This window comes from Jatropha curcas, unplaced genomic scaffold (assembly GCF_041381405.1).
Source record: "Jatropha curcas cultivar XTBG-Jc1 unplaced genomic scaffold, XTBG_Jcur_1.0 HiC_scaffold_1181_pilon, whole genome shotgun sequence".
NCBI lineage: Eukaryota > Viridiplantae > Streptophyta > Magnoliopsida > Malpighiales > Euphorbiaceae > Jatropha > Jatropha curcas.
The window spans coordinates 21,537-39,712 of record NW_028322620.1 but is presented as its reverse complement, the minus strand read 5'-3'; the positions used below and the strand labels follow the sequence as shown (position 1 = coordinate 39,712).

Sequence of the window (18,176 nt, the reverse complement as noted above, 5' to 3'; positions counted from 1 at the left end):
TTATGAAAGAAAAATACAAAAATATAGCAAATCAAACCTTCTATTGAATGCCCATATGTTATTATTCTTGCCTTTTGTTTGACCAAAAAGCTAGCTATAGTCACCGAACTGGGATTTTATTCTTGAGTTTTTGCTATTTGTCTTCCAATACATACCGAAACTGTTTCCAATTTATTTAATTGCGACTATTACAAGATAAACCGGACCTAATTCCATCTCCAAAAGCTAGCTCAAGAGGAGGGAATTATCCTAAGTCTTATATATTGAACAAAGAACTTATCCCAAACCGGGTTAACAGTGACATTATTATTACCCACTTAATTTTTCTGTTGTGGAAGCCAATTACTGAAAGCTTCAAGAGTCTTCATATCAGATCTGTAATGCTTCTGTGTAAATTCAAGAAGCATGGGCCAAGTAAAATCTGGATATGTTCTTGGATTGTCATCGTCTACAAGTTCACTTGGTGGACTCACAACCCTATCACCCTTAGGACACAGAAAGAAAGCAATTGATTTTCTTGGTGTCTCATTATTCACCACTGCTCTATGCAAGCAGCTCTTGTATTTCCCGTTTGATAAAGCCTTCGAACCAAGAAGTAAAAGGTTAGAAAACATATTTGTAATCAAGTTAAAGATGGAAATAAACTTTTTACGTACCATGAAGGTGTCGCCAATGTTAACGACGAAGGCTTGGAAATTCGGGCTGATATTTTGCCATTGATTGTCTACAAATACTTGAAGACCGCCTACTTGATCTTGGTGAAGAATGGTTAGGGAAGTAGGATCGGAATGAGGACCAGTTCCTAAAGCAAGCTCGGGTTTTGGGCATTGAGGATAGTAATTAACCCTCAATATAGAATCGTTTTCTTCATAAAATTCTCTGAATTGCCTTCTGCTTACTCCAAGGCTCATTGCAAGTAGTTCCATGATTTCCAGTGCTAGATTGCTCATCACCTCACTGTACTCCTGGTACACCCTCCTGCAGAAATTTAATTTATTTATGATTAGAATAAAGAAATTAATGTTTATTTGTTTATAAAATTGTTTAGATTGTTAGTGAGCAATACCCGAATTCCGAGAAAGTTTCGCCCATTGTGTTATGGAGATACTGATGAACAACATTGGGCTCATTCTTGTCTGCCGAGTAACGAAGAGATAGAGTTTCTTTCCATGGAAGTTTAGAGGAAAACCTGCCAGTGAAGCTGCTGGCATATCCACAGTGTTCGCCAAGTTTCCTCTGAGCCTTTTGTTTTTCAGAGAGGGGTAATGCAAAGAAGCTGTCCATATAGAGATGGGCATCTTCTATCAGTTTTTTATCGACGCCGTGGTTAACGATGAGAAAGAAACCATGCTTCCTGCAAGCTTCGTCCACAAGCTTAGAAGCCTCCATTGCAGCGACAGGGTCCCCGGAAAGGAAGCCACCTAGGTCGATTTGTGGAACAAGGAGTTCTGGTGCATTAGGGGTTGGCTTTTCATCGTCAGGCCAAATAAACTGTTGCGGAACGTTAGATTTGTAGCTAAAAACTTTCGCGTCGAAAACTAAAGGTTTATCTTGGTCGTCTTCCTGATGATGTTGAGGCACGGTTTGGACGTAGCGTACTGCCATGACTGCATTACAAATTACAGATTCATTAGGTAAAGGAAGATCAACAGACAATTGAATTAGCAGGAGAAAAACAAAATTAAAGATAAAAATAAAATGTTGTCTCACCTATGAACTCTTTCTGTCTTCTAATTATGACTTGCTTTGGCCAATTAGATGATGGTAGAAAGATGTAGGTAGTAGACCTATATATAGAAAAAATTTACCTAGATGGGCTATGGACATGAAATTAAAGATTTTCTAATAAATATTCCGATTTTTTTTTTCTAAGTGTATAGCTAGAAATACTCTAATTTCAATAATAATCTTTAATTAATTTCATTGATTTGATTCATAAGTGGACCAATGGATCCAGTTTAGGTAAGTTAGGTTAGGTCAAAGGAAAACGCTTTGATTCTATTTTTGGTGTTTTTCTACCATATTAGATTTTATCAACCGCTAATGCACATACATAACATTTTTTCCTGTGATTGCCATATAAAAAATAAATAATATATATTATGAGAAGGGTAATCATATATATACCAAACAAAGAAATAACAAACTTTATAATTGTAATAATTTAAAATTTCTCAAAAAGGATAGTACAACGATGAAAATATTCAAAATTTTTCAAAAAGATAGTACAATGATTAAAACTTTTCAAAATAAATTAAAATGAAATAAGAGTGAAAAATTAAAATGAAAGAATCTAATTTATGATCTAACTTAGTATAATTCCATTACATAGGTACCTCATTAACAAAACTAATTAAATTTATATGAAGTTTTTGAGTGAATTAAAATGTTAAATATGTTGAGGGTGAGAAGTGATATTTTAAGTTTGATAACTATTGTTAACAAATATGGACCTAAGCGAGGATAGAGACAGAGAGAAGGAGGAACTGGGGGTATAGCTCCCCAATTTTGTGATAGACGGTTTTTAGTGAAGGTTTATTAGCTTTGTTGTTAGACATTTTATTTAGCTAGTTAAAATAAGTAATCTCTATATGGCATGTTCAGCAATTAGTTGTTTTAATAGTTGTTAGTGGTTGTAGTAACTATTACTTGTTATGTTAGTTGTTTTATAGGTGGTTTAAATTAGAAAGTATGGTAAAAATACCTGTTTAACTTAAAATGACAAAAAAAAAAGAAAAAAAAAACACATTAGTTGTTTAATTAGTTAAATTCAAAGAAAAAACAATGGATATGATTTGTTAGAATAAAATCCTAAGTGATCCTAGTATATTTGAACCAATCCTAGTACATCTGATTATGATTCTTGTGTATCTGATTTGATCCTAGTGTATTCAATTATGCATCTGATTCTGATCCTAATGTATCTGATTATAATCCTTTTTTTCCTTTTTCATATACCTTGTACACCTATATAAGGAGTGTTGTATAATGTAAATCTCATAGCAATGCAATACAAATTCCTTCTTATTCAACTTTGTATCAAAGCCTTTCTAGGCAATTTTTTTTTCTTTTTACAGGCTTCGGCTCTTCTCCTTTAAGCCTTCACACCTTCCACAACCATCTCAAATGTCTTATTCCTCTTATGATATTGTTCATCCCATTCAACTTGTTTTAGATGATACTAATTCATTCTTGGAAACAATAAATGCAATGGTTCTTGCAAGGTCACAAACTTTGGGGTTATGATTCGGGTAGTATCATCAAACCAATAAATACTGCTACTGATTATGCCATTTGTATTGTTGATTGGGAAGCTGATAATGCTAAAATCATGAGTTGGCTCACCAATACAACCCCACTTAAAATCAATTAACTATGGATGTTTAGGATTTTTTGGCAACCACTCACACTGTCACTGATCAAAGTTCACAATATCAAATTGATCAAGAACTCCTTCATCTTTGTCAATTTCTAGGTCAATTAGTTCAAGATTATTATAGTTCGATGGCTATTCTTTGGGATAAGCAGTCTCATCCTGAATAATGCACTGCTTGCTTGGTTCACTATAATGCTGCTCGGGATAACAAATGACTTCGTCACTTTCTGATGGGTTTCCTTGATGAGTAAGAAGACTGCATCTTGCATGAATCAGACTCCTACTTCATGAATTTTGCCAAGGGACATGATTATTACTGAAATATGAAAGTGTATAGTCATGATAGGTCCCTTGCAAACATGAGGATGCCGCAAGGTAAATCGCGCAAACTTTAGGGGCAAATATATGCATTTGGCCTTTTTGATCTAATGTAGCCTAATCAATTGCATAGGTAACTCATTAGTAAAAGAACTAATTAAAATTATAATGAAATTTTTTTAATGAATTAAAATGTTAAATAGGTTGAGTGTGGGCCGAATGCATATCACTACAAAAAAATCGCAAAATTGTGACAGACAATTGGTCGCAAATTATGAGAAATCGGTCGCTAAATGGAATTAGCGACCGATTTGCGACGGACATTAATCGGTCGCAAAGGTGCTCATCGCAAATTATTTTGCGATCGAATTACTAAGCGGTCGCAAATTAGCGACCGATCAAAATCGGTTGCTAATTAGAAATCGGTCGCAAAAAGTGTCGGTCGCAATTATCAAACTCGGTCGCAAATCAGTTGCAAATTCTCGATTATACTTTGGTTGCAGTTCGGTCGCAAAATATAATTATAGGCAAAAAAATAATTTAATAATATTAAAAATCACAATTTTTTCCACTGTCAAAAATTGACATATATGTACATCATAACCACAAGCATCATCATCAAGATCAACACAGTAACAATGTAAGAATGGAATTGTAAATGTAATGTACTATACAAAATATGAAAAAAATCACTGAAAGATAAAACGGTCCGAAATCAAATCTACGAGGTCAGTTCTCTACACGATCCAGTGTCGTAGTGTCGACAGGAGTATCTGCTAATCTGTCGTAGTGTCGGCAGGAGTAACCAAGGTATCGACTATTAATATTATTAAGTTATAATAAGTATTGCATTTAATATAAATAAAATTAAAATTGAAAAACTTGATTAATCACTCGTGATATTCTCAAAACGATTTATATTTATGAACAAAAGAACAATCCTTTAGGACAGAGTGAGTATATATATTTACTTATGTGTTTCAAGAATTACAATAATATTTAGATAAAATACTTTAACAATGATAATACCAAATAAACCTTTACAATAAGTGTGAATCGAAGTTTTCATTGAGTGTATTTTGCAAAGTCATTGATTCAAAATAAAATATTGAGAATATAAATAGAAACTAGTTTAATCATTAAAAATAGCTAACTTGATCCTTCGGAGCTTGTTCATGAAATCGAAGGGGCTTCATATTCAAATCAATCATTTTATTGTCTATCTTTGCATTTCCATGATTTTGTTGATTCTCTCCCTTTGTCGTCTGATTCATATTAGATTGTTGGTGTTGATTTTGTCCTTTCTTGATCTCATCACTTCCATCTACTGCTTGTTGGCTCAAGGGTCAAATTCTAATCTTGGAATTTTGATGATTACAACAAAACGAATAAATTTAAATTATATTATTTGTGCTAATATGATTTTAGCAGAATTCTTATGGAAAGAAAACGAACAAGGCAAGTCTTACATGTGTGTGAAGATATCCGAAGACCCTAGTGGTTAGGCATTTAGGATACTTTGTAGGATAGGGAGAAAATTCATCTATAAGCACACAAACTAATCTTTCTCTCATCAAAAATATTTTTCGGAAATTAGATTCTTCAAAAATAAATTCTTTTGTCAAAAATTCGTTTTCGAAAATATTCTTTAAAAATCAAAATGATTCAATTACCTAAAATTAAAGAGATTATGTCTCTAACGATTTTGGTAATAAATCGTATGCTTTCTTTTCCGAAATTCTCTTTGAAGATCTAAAGGATTTTAATTTATTCTCTTACATAAAACGAAGGAAGATTATATCTTTTCGTTTTTAGTAAGTAGTATCTTTTCGAAAATATTTTCAAATAAAATGCTTTCGAAAATCTTTTCGTTTAAAGGAAAGGAAGATCGTCTTTTATTCTCTTACCAAAAGGATAAAATAAATTTTTGGTAACTAAGATTTCGTATCTTCCAAATAAGGAAAACAAATATTCTGATTTCAAAATAAATATCCACTTTCCAAAAGCGAGAGTCACAAATCTCTCTATAAAAGGAGTTTTCACTCTTTGAACTTAGTGGAAGAAAGAGTTTTCGTTTTAAGAGTATTCACTTATTGATCACATCTTTATCTCTCAAAACTTACTCTCTACCCCCATTTTTCTTTTCATCTTTACTTCACGTTTTATCTTTAAGAGAAAAAATTTTTATAACTACTTTTGAAAAACGGTTCTGTTTCTAAACGGTTTTCTAATCTGAAAAACTGTTTTTTGTGCTTATATATGCATTTCTTTCTGTCTATTTAGATTCTGTAATCTTTGTAGAAATTTTTATTTGATAAACATTTGTGTAATAGCTTAGGTGAAAAGCTATTGGAAAGAGGTTATCAAGCAACCTTCTTCGTAAGAGATTCTAATCTTGAATTGAGTTTCTGTACTCTGCCAAAAACAGAAAGGGTTGAGGTTAACTAAACCTTTGAAAATCTAGTGGGATAAAGGGTAGATCTAGTGTTGATCTATTGCCTTGTATTGTTGGTTTGTCTCTTACCCTTGAAAAGAGATAACATAGTTGAGGATCTCAAGATGAGTCTTGGGGAGTGGATGTAGGCGAGTTAGTGCCGAACACTATAAATCACTGTGTTGATCTTTTTAATTTCTGAAGTTTGCTTGATACTGCTTTTTACACTTCTGTTTATATTTTAGAAATGCTAAAGTTGTTAATGATTCTGATGTTCTAAAACTGGAATAAGTCTTATCTTCTCTGATATTAGAACTCTGAATTCTGATAAGTGAATATACCAAGTTCTAAATCGTCTTCTATTCACAGTATATTTCACTACTTGGGTTTCTAATTAATTTTCTAAACTTTATGAGGAAGTTCTAATTACAATAGCTTTCCATCATAAAGTAGTTCTGATACTTGATTAAGGCTTTGAAGCAGTTCTAATTTCAATAACTGTCTCACACAGTCTTATATGATTTTCTAAACTTTATGAGGAAGTTCTAATTCAATAGCTTTCCTCATAAAGCAGTTCTATATGAATAAGACATTGTGAAGCAGTTCTAATCAATAGCTGCACTTTGCATAGTCTTTCTATTTTTTGAATAGAACATTGTGAGGAAGTTCTAATCCATAACTATTCTACAAGTTCTTATTTTTCCGCTGCACTTAGAATTCTATATTTGTTTTAAATTCTAAAATTTATTTTTTAGAAAACCCAATTCACCCCCCTCTTGGGTTGTGCCATACATATACGGGACCCACAATCTGGTATCAGAGCTTGGCTCTTGACTTACCGAAGCTTAACCGCTTAAGAGATAAGATCCCATGGCAACCCACTTCCTCTTACTTCTTAGAAGGTCAATCTGTTTCTAGACCTCCTTTGTTCAATGGTTCTAATTACTCTTATTGGAAAACTAGAATGGAAAATTCATGAAATCAGTTGATATAAACTGCTGGAGGAATGTTTCACTGGTCCTCGTATTCCCATGAAATTGTAGGAGATGAGATTGTTAGAAAAAGAAGAAGAATATACAGATGCTGATTGGAATGATATTGCTATAAATGCAAAAGCTATCAATATTCTTCATTGTGCTTTAGATGCAACAGAATACAACAAAGTGTCTGGATGTAAATCGCGACAGAAGTATGGGAAAAACTTAAAGTCACCTATGAGGGTACAGATAGAGTAAAGGAATGAATAAATATCCTTTGGAGAGAATATGAAATGTTTAGTATGAAAGAAGGAGAAACTATTGCAGAGTTAAATTCTAGATTTACTAATATAGTTAATCCTTTGAGAACTCTCGGTAAGGAAATTTCAGAAGATGAGCTTGTTAAGAAAATCCTTAGAATTCTACCTAAAAAATGGGATTCTATAGGAACTGTCATGAATTACAAAGAGACTCCCTCACTTATGATTATCTTATAGGAGCTCTTGTTTCAGAAGAAATGAAATCTTCTTTGACATAGAAGATAAGAAAAAGAAAGGACTGGCTTTGAGAGTAGATTCTAGTGAAGAAAGTTCTTCCTTGATAGTGATGATTTAGCACTCGTTGCTAAAAGATTCAAAAAGTTCTATAGAAAGAGTGGAAGGCCACAGAAAAAGTTTAACAAAAAGAACTTTCCACCCAAAAATGTAACTTACCTAAGAAAGAACCTTCTGAAGTGGTTTGTTATGAATGCAACAAACCTGGACATATCAAGCCTAATTGTCCTAAATTGAAAAAGAAGTCAACGAAAGAGAAGCTGAAGCAGGCTTTCGTAGCTGCTTGGAGTGATTCAGATATTCTAATTCTGAAAGCCACAGTGATCAAGAAGAAATTGCTAATATCTGTTAATGGCTACTATCGATTCTGACTCCAAAGAAATCAGTACTCTGACTTCAACACAGAAAGCTGAAATCAACGAAACAAATGCAACGGTCCAGAAGCATGAAGAAAGCACTGTAAGTATTTCTGAACCTGAATCAGAAAATGATCTTCTAATACTTACAATAATCTTTGCAATGAGTTTGAAAAGCTTGTTAGAAAGCATAAAGTTCTAAAGAAAGATTTCAGAAAATTAAATCTGAAAGTAATCATTTAAAAGATGCTTTTTATCAAGAAGTTACATGCAAAGATCTTATCACAGAAATCAAAGATCTTAAAAATTGTAATAATCGATTTTCTGAAAATCTGACACATCTTGAAGAAAAATGTAAAAATCTGAATTCTGAAAATGAATCTTTGAAAACTGAGATTAGAATTCTAAAATCAATTTCAGAATCGTTTTCTAAAGAAAGACAAGTTCTAGCTATGATAGCATTTCTAAACTGAATCGTGTTTTAATAAGAAAAATGCTTTCTAATGTTGTGACTTTAGAATATCAAAGTTTCAACAGAAAGAAAAATCATAGTAAGCTAAATGCACCTGTTACCACTAACCCTCCAGGACCCAATATGAGTTGGGTACCTAAATCTGCTTGATCTTTTCAGGTGTGCCTAAGGAGTGAGCTGAAAACAAGAATGTGGTACATGGACAGCGCTTGCTCTAGGCATATGACTGGTGATAGAAAGAAGTTCACCAGATTAGAAAAGAAAAAGGGAGGTACAGTAAGCTTTGGAGACAAAGCAAAAGGTAAAATCGTTGGTATTGGTGTGGTAGGTTCTAATCCTTCAATAGAAGATGTATGCTTAGTAGAAGGATTACATTATAACTTGTTAAGTGTTAGTCAGATTTGTGATAAAAATAGAAGAGTGATCTTTGAACCTTCTCATTGTGAAGTTCAGAACATGCATGATAATAAAACCTTATTCGTTGGAAAAAGGTTTGGAAATATATACCTAGTAGATCTCTCTGATATGCATAACCAGGATATATGTTTAGTTTCTGTTGATAATTCTAGTTGGTTATGGCATAGAAGACTTGGACATGCAAGCATGCACCTTATTTCTAAACTGTCTAAGAAAGATTTGGTTCGAGGTTTGCCAAAGTTGAAATTCGAAAAAGATCACATTTGTGATGCTTGTCAAATGGGCAAACAAACCAGAACATCTTTTAAATCCAAGGGCATGGTTTCTACTTCTAGACCTTTAGAATTGCTACACCTTGATCTATTCGTCCAATTACTCCTTCTAGTCTTGGAGGAAAATTCTATGCATTTGTTATTGTAGATGATTACTCTAGATTCACCTGGACACTCTTCCTTAGAAATAAGGATGAGTCATATGACATGTTTGTTCATCTTTGCAAGAGAATACAAAATGAGAAAGGATACAACATCACGCAATTAGAAGTGATCATGGAGGAGAATTTGAAAATCAGAAATTCGATGCTTTTTGCAACGAGTCAGGAATCTTCCATAACTTCTCAGCACCTAGAACACCTCAACAAAATGGAGTAGTGGAACGCAAGAATAGAACACTTCAAGAAATGGCCAGAACCATGCTAAGTGATTCTAAACTACCAAAGTATTTCTGGGCAGAAGCAGTTAACACTGCCTGTTATATTCTAAACAGGGCTTTGGTAAGATCTAAACTTAAAAAGACTCCATATGAGCTATACAAAGGTAGAAAACCAAATATTGGTTATTTTCACATTTTTGGGTGCAAATGCTTTATTCTAGATAACAAGAAAAATCATCTTGCTAAATTTGATGCTAAATCTTATGAAGGTATTTTTCTGGGATATTCTAGTAATAGTAAAGCATATAGAGTATTTAATAAAAAGACTCTAGTTGTAGAAGAATCTATTCATGTTGTGTTTGATGAATCTGACTCTACATCTAGAACATTAGAAAGTGATGATGTTGTAGATTCTAATCATGAAAAGCAGAATGAACAATCAGAACAACTAGAACAGCCAGAAAGTGAGCAGAACACTGATAATCAGGCTGAACCAGAAGTTGAACATGAAGATCAGAATATAGTTGAAAGTCAAATGCCAGAAAGAAAATGAAGATTCTCAATTACCAAAAGAATGGCGATTTCATAAGTATCATCCTCAAGAAGACATTATGGATAATCCCTCAGAAAGGATGATGACTAGAGCTCAACTTAAAAGATATTTTGGTAATGTTGCTTTCGTTTCTCAATTAGAACCTAAAAATTTAGAAGATGCTCAAAATGATGAAAGTTGGATTCTTGCTATGCAAGAAGAGCTAAATCAATTTGAGATAAACCAAGTTTGGAAACTTGTTTCTAGACCTAAAAACCATTCTGTTATTGGAACAAAATGGGTGTTTAGAAATAAGCTTGATGAACAAGGTAACGTTGTGAGAAATAAAGCAAGATTAGTGGCTCAAGGGTACAACCAAGAGGAAGGCATCGATTTTGATGAGACCTTTGCCCCGGTTGCTAGACTTGAGGCCATTAGAATGCTTTGTGCATTTGCATGTTTTAAAAACTTCATGTTGTATCAAATGGATGTGAAAAGTGCTTTGGTTTTCTAAATGAAGAAGTGTATGTAGAACAACCTCCTGGTTTTGAAATTTTTGATAAACCTAATCATGTTTACAAACTTACTAAAGCTCTTTATGGTTTGAAGCAAGCTCCTAGAGCTTGGTATGAAAGATTAAGTAAGTTTCTATTGGAAAATGGTTTTTCAAGAGGAAAGGTTGATACAACACTATTTATCAAAAATAAAGCACATGACATTCTAGTTGTACAAATTTATGTTGATGACATAATCTTTGGATCTACTAATGATCTTCTTTGTAAGGAATTTTCTAAGATTATGCAGGGTGAGTTCGAAATGAGTATGATGGGAGAATTAAACTTCTTCCTTGGACTTCAAATCAAACAATGTGAGAATGGAATTTTCATTAATCAAGAAAATATACTAGAGAATTGTTGAAACGATTCAAAATGGAAAATGCCAAGGTATGTAGTACACCAATGAGTCCATCCTCAAAATTAGAAAAAGATGAAAAAGGTAAGGATGTGGATATCAAGTTGTTTAGAAGTATGATTGGTTCTTTACTATATCTAACGGCAAGCAGACCACAAATACACTTTAGTGTTTGTCTATGTGCTAATTTCAATCGTGTCCCAAAGAATCTCATTAATTGCTGTGAAGAGAATATTAAGATATCTTTGTGGAACTTCAATCTGGGTCTATGGTATTATAAAGATGATACATTTGATCTTTGTTGGGTATAGTGATTCTGAATTTTATAGGAAGCAGAATAGATAGAAAAAGCACATCTAGGAGACTGTCAATTTCTGGGTAGCGCCCTTGTATCATGGTTTAGCAACGAAACAGACATCTGTTGCTCTTTCATACTGCGAACAGAATCATGTTGCTGCTGGAATTTGTGTTGCACAAGTTCTATGGATCAACCACACAGTTGGCAGACTATGGGACTTGAAATTAGAAACAGTGCCAATCAAAGCGACAACATAGCGCCATCACATTTATCTAAGAATCCAGTTCAGCATTCTAGAACCAAGCATATAGAACTCAGACATCACTTCATACGTGATCATGTACAAAAAGGTGACATAGTAATTGAGTTCATTCCTACAGAAAAGCAATTGGCAGATATCTTTACTAAACCTTTGAATGAAAGTCAATTCTGCTCAATTAGAAGAGAACTTGGTATGTTAGTTCTAAACTCGTAACTTTAGAACTCTGTAAGTATGTTCTAAACTGCTTTCTATATTCGAAAATGAAAGACTTGCTATGTTCTAATTTTTTCTGTGTGAAAAGATTTTTGTCTAAAAGAAACGCATATTGCTCTGATATGACTTTCTAATGTCACTATCAGAATCTTGCTTTAGACTAAATCCAAAAATAGTTAATTTATTGTGTGTGTTTGTTTTTTATGTTTCGTATCCTTAGTGCTTTGGCGTTTTATTTTATTTTTTTTATTTTATTTCTTTTATTCTATTTGTCGTTTTGAATTCCTTTAAAAACTGTTCTTTATTTTTCTTCCGCCACTTAAGTGTTTTTTTCTCTATTAACTGCTTCGTATTCTTTCTATCGTCTCTTGCTAACAAAACCCTAAGTTTCTGTGTTTCGAAAATCTTAACAATGGAATCTAGTTCCACTCCTCATCCACTCTCTAACTGAGCAAGAACTTCAACTCCTGAAAAAGCTTTCAAGAAATATGAGCAAAAGAGTCGAAAGAAAAAGCAGAAGAGGAACCAAGAAGAAAAACGAAACTACTGCTACTTCAAAGAAACAAGCTTAGGCACGCGACAAAGGTAAATCTGTCCTTTCTCCTATCCTCTCATGCGTCATATGTGATTGATTGTGAAATCTCTTTGGTGAGTGATGTATAGGTTTGAGTTTCAAGGAACTCTTTGTAGTTTCAAGGCTGGCTGACGGTTTAATGCTACCTCTGAACAAACTTGTTATGAAAGCTTGGTGTAAGAGTCTATGGTTCTCTAAAAGTTAATGGAACAGAGTCGATCTCTATTAAGCTTCAGGGAGAGACCAAGCATTGTCTTACGCTGATTTGGGAAAAATTTTTGATGTGCCAAATACTGGGTCTAGGGTGACAAAGATCAAGGATGTTTCTAGGGTTAGTGATTATAAAAAGGAAGAGTTTGTGAAGAAGATTGTAAGAAAGGGTTTCTGCAGACAAACAGGGTACAATAGAATGCTCAAATCTGACAGACAGTATGAAGTGGTTGTACAAACTTATTGTACATTACATTTATCCCAAAAGTGCTTCACTCACTTATGTGAACCAAAATGAGCTGTGCATAATGTGGCACATAGTTGAGAAGAAACCCCTCAATCTATGTCACATTATTTTTGACAAGATACAGAACAACCCTAAAAAGCTGCCCTACGGAATGATTCTTACACCAGTGTTTGAGTTTTTGGATGTTGATCTAAATGAGAATGATGGTCATAGTGTTACAAAGTTGGATAGCGGTCTTTGAAGATGAAAGATGAAGAAAGAGGAGAAGAGAAGAGAAGGAAGAGAAAGAGAAAGAAGAGAAGGAGAAGGAAGAGAAGGAAAAATAAGGCAGGGAAAGAAGAAACTGAAAAAGAAAAGAAAGTGAAAGAAGTTGGAAAAAGAAAGAAAAAGAAGAGTTGAGAAAGAAAAGGAGAAAAGAAGAGAGAAAAGAAAAGAGAAGAAACAAAGAAAAAGCTAGAAACAGAAGAAGAAGAAAAAAAAGAAAAAGAAAGACACAGAAGAAAAGCAGAAGAAGAAAAAAGAAGAAGAAGACAAAGAAGAAGAAAATTAGAAGAAAGAAGAAAAGAAGAAAAAGAATGCTGCTAGAAAAAGAATTAGAAAAGAAAGGAGACAGAAAAGAAGAAAGCCTGAAAAGATGGAAAAAGGAAAGAAAGTTGAGGAAGTCAGTGATACTGAGACTGAAAAGCTAGAAAAGTGATGAAGAGAAATCTACTGAGGATAAACAGAGAAAGAATCTGAGATGTTATCAGCTCAAAGGAGTAGGGAGGCTATGCTAGGAAGGTTGGAAGAGAGCTAATAGAAGAACACAACAAGGAACTTGATGAGGCAATACAACATTACAAGACTGTGATTGGATAGAATCAGTCTCTCATTGAGACCTTGGAAAGGATGAAAGATGTAAATGCAAGGAAATTAGCTACTCTAAAAGTGAAAGGAACACCCTACATCCCCTCCTCAGAGAAACCAAAGAAGGTAAAGCACATTGCTGGAAAACATAAGACTCATGGAAGAAAGCCTCCACTTCACCCATCTTCTAAAAGGCCAGAAAGTTCTTCTGAGACTGCTCCAGCTCAGAATTTGAGGAGTTCTAAGAGACTTAGAACTGATTCTAAGCCTCTCTAATTTGTTTTTATGTGTTCTGAACAATTTATTTTTGCTTTATCTTTATAGGTTATATCTTTGGAACTGTTTATTTTTCTTTATTTTGCTCTGATTTTGTCTAACCCTTTTGTATGATGACAAAAAGGGGGAGAACGCAGGTATATTGGTGGTACTTTGAATATGTTGGTACTTACTTGGTGACCAAAGTACTTATATCTTAGCATTTATTGTTTTCTAATCTGTGTTGGTGTTTATTGCGTTCTATATGGTCTATTTTGGTGAGCTAAATTTTTATATGATAAACTGAGTGTGTTTATAACTTAGATTCTTATTCTAACGACTATTCTGCGGTTGGACATGAAATTTTTGTTCTATTTCTAATATCAGTTTTTATTCTATTGCTCTGACCATCTGTTATATTATTAGAACTTAGAATATCTTGTCTATCTTTGCTAGTTCTAATATCTATGCTCTGATTATTAGAATTTAGAATATCTTGCCTATTTTTTTGCTAGTTTTAAAATCAGTTTCTAAAAGGTCTCCCTAGTTCTAATTTTCACAAAATAGTTTTATTGCATCTATTCAGGGGGAGCAAAATACATGTTCTAATTTGTTTTATATGCATAAAATTTAGGGGGAAGCACATGCTTTTATGTTTATTAAATTTATTGGTTTTGTCATCATCAAAAAGGGGGAGATTGTTGGCTCAAGGGTCAATTTCTAATCTCGGATTTTGATGATTACAAAAAAAAATAAATTTAAATTATGTTATTTGTGCTACATATTTATTTTATGCAGAATTATTATGGAAAGAAATCATACAAGGCAAGCCCTACAAAATCCATGATTGTGTGAAGATATTTCGAAGACCCTAGTGGTTAGATATTTAGGATACTTTGTAGGATAGAGAGAAATTCATATATGAGCACATAAATTAATTTTTCTCTCAACAAAAATATTTTTCGGAAATTAGATTTTTCAAAATAAATTCTTTTATTTGTTTTCGAAAAAATATTCTTTAAAATCGAAATGATTAACTTACCCTAAAACTAAAGAGATTTATCTCTAAACGATTTTGGTAATAAATCATACATTATCTTTTTCGAAATTTCTTTGAAAATCTAAAAGTACTTCAATTTATTCTCGTACCTTAAACGAAGGAAGAATCTTTCGTTTTTAGTAAGAGCATCTTTTCGAAAAATATGTTCCAAATAATGCTGCCCGAAAATCTTGTGTTTAAAAGGAAAGTAAAAATCGTCTTTTATTCTCTACCAAAAGGATAAAAATAATTTTTGGTAACAAAGATTTTCGTATCTTCTAAATAGGAAAACAAATATTCTGATTTCAAAATGAAATATTAACTTTCCAGAGAAAGAGTCTCGAAGCTCTCTATATATAGGAGTGTTTCACTCTTGAAACATTGGTGAAGTAAGAGTTTTCGTTTTAAGAGCATTCTCTCATTGATCAAATCTTTATCTCTCAAAACTTACTCTCTACCCCCATTTTCTTTTCATCTTTACACTTCACACGTTTTATCTTTAAAGAGAAAGAACTTTTACAACTACTTTTGAAAAACAGTTTTGTGTTCTAAACGATTTTCTAATCTGATAACTGTTTTTCCTGTACTTATATGTGCATTTCTTTCTGTCTATTTAGATTTTGTAATCTATAGTAGACAGGCTTTTTATTTGATAAACATCTGTGTAATAGCTTAGGTTAGAAGTTATTGTAATAGAGGTTATCAAGCGACCTTCTCCTTGTGTGGATTCTAATGTCTTGAATTGAGTTTCTGTACTCTGCCAAAAACAAAAAGGGTTGAGGTTAACTAGAACCTTTGGAAAATCTAGTGGGATAAAAGGTAGATTTAGGTGTTTGATCTATTGCCTTGTACTGTTGGTTTGTCTCTTACCCTTGAAAAGAGATAACATAGTTGAGGATCTCAAGATGAGTCTTGGCAAGTGGATGTAGGCGAGTTAGTGCCGAACCACTATCAATCATTGTGTTCATCTTTTAATTTCTGAAGTTTGCTTGATAGTGCTTTTATTACACTTCTGTTTACATTTTAGAAATGCTAAAGTTGAAAATGAATTTGATGTTGTAAAACTGTAATAAGTCTTATCTTTTCTGAACATTAGAACTCTGGAATTCTGATAAGTGAATCTACCAAGTTCGAAACAGTTCTTCTATTCACAGTATATTTCACACTGCTTGGTTTTCTAATTAATTTTCTAAACTTTATGAGAAAGTTCTAATTTCAATAGCTTTCCATCATAAAGTAGTTCTGATACTTGATTAAGGCTTTGTAAAGCAGTTCTAAATTCAATAACTGTCTCTCACACCCGTCTTATATAATTTTCTAAATTTTATGAGGAAGTTCTAATTCAATAGCTTTCCTTCATAAAGAAGTTTTAATATTGAATAAGTCATTGAGAAGCATTCTAATCAATAGTTGCACTTTGCACAGACTTTCTATCTTTGTGAATAGAACATTATGAGGTGATTCATAATCCATAATCTATTCTCACAAGTTCTATATTTTTTCGCTGCAACTTAGAAGTCTATATTTTGTTTTAAATTCTAAAAGATTTTAGAAAATCCAATTCACGACCCTTAGGTTGTGCCATACATATACGGGACCCCACATATAGAACGAAAAGAAATGAAGGGATTGAAAGAGATAGTTTTAAGAGATCTAAAACTTGAACAATGGACTCTTACTCTTACCAACACTTTTCAAAAGAGGAAAACGTTTTTATAAGAGGAATGAAATCCCGTTATAAAAGACGTTGAAATTTTGCTTTGATGAGTATCTCCGACATTCCAAAATAAAATAAATAAATAGATAGTGCATGAGTAATTTTCATTAGAGACTCATTTAATAGTTACTAAAAAAATATTTTTTTGCAAAAATCTTTTCCATTTAGGTAGGCGTAGATAAAAGAGAAAAGATTGGGTTTTTCCTTTTAAGGCAATTTTTGAGAGTATTCTAAAAATGATTTTAAGAGAGATAAAAGATATTTTGTGCTTGTAAAGCAATGTTCTCTCTATCCTACATTAATTTTCTAAGACTTATTAAAATACTAACCAAACAAAATATCTTTATTGATCTTCATGATCTTTAAATAAAAAATCTTAGATTGTATGATCTTCAAAATCTTCTGAATAATAATTTTTGCATATAATAACTTTAGCACAACAAGAATATTAAATTTATTCATTTTGCATAATCATCAAAATCTTAGGATAAAATTGACCTTAAGCCAACACTGAATTTTTACAATTGGAAGGAATTTCTAAACTTGCTCAAATGTTAGTTGCAACAAGTAAACATATGGTGTATCATTTAGTCTACAAGCTTATTATTTTGTCATTAGTTTTGCCTATTACAACAGCTTCAGTGGAGAGAATCTTTTATGCTATGAATATTATAAAAAATAGGCTACGCAATAGAATAGGAGATCATGGTTGAATGATATTATGGTTGTTTATGTTGAATAAGACATGTTTAGAACTATCGATAAAGAGCTTATTATTTGACGTTTTCAAAATGTGAAAAATCATGGAATTGCATTGTAATTATAAACAATTAAATTTTTATCAACGAAGATAATTTTTATTATTTTGTTTAGTGTTAATTTTAACTTTTACCCACCCTGACTGAATTTTCTGCCTCCACCACTGCTCCTCTTCCTCCTTTTTGTTCTTAACCTTAACTATCTTTTATGGACAAAATCACAAATTTTTTTTTCCAAACATTATCAAACAAATAAAAATCAAAATTCAATTAGAAAGCCTTAAACTCCTACCTTCACTCTCATCATTAGCCATTTCACCACATTACTGTAACTTGACTATAATGTCAGAACATAAATGAGAGTGTGCAACATAATAATTAGTGTTCTAATAAATATTTTAATAAAATATTAATAAAAATAATATTTTTATTTTATTTTCCATTTATAGTCAGAAAAAAGAATTAATACAAGTATGAAGTTTGATTTGATGCCATTCGAATTAGGAAAAAAATAAATTAGTTCTTGAATTTATATTTAAATTACTCCCTCTATTCTTTTTATATAGGCACAACTATATTTTAACCAAGATTAAAAAATCAGTTTAACTAACTATTTTTCCTTAATTTTTCTAATATACCCCTAGTATCACATTAACTCTTCTAAAATGTTTAATAATGTTTAATAATATACCCCTAGTATCTTTAATAATGTTTCTTGGTGGAATAATGCAATCAATGCATGTCTTCCTAAAAAAAAA

General features: G+C 32.3%; 1 protein-coding gene across 1 annotated transcript; it reads right to left on the bottom strand.

Moving 5' to 3' along the window:
• Positions 1-317: 317 nt before the first annotated feature.
• Positions 318-1,605, bottom strand: LOC105650602 (gibberellin 20 oxidase 1-like). The gene is made up of 3 exons (NM_001319932.1): positions 1,067-1,605; positions 657-978; positions 318-581 (listed from the first exon to the last, which is right to left on the bottom strand). The coding sequence occupies exons 1-3, from the start codon at positions 1,603-1,605 to the stop codon at positions 318-320; spliced, it is 1,125 nt and encodes a 374-aa protein (NP_001306861.1).
• Positions 1,606-18,176: the final 16,571 nt, after the last annotated feature.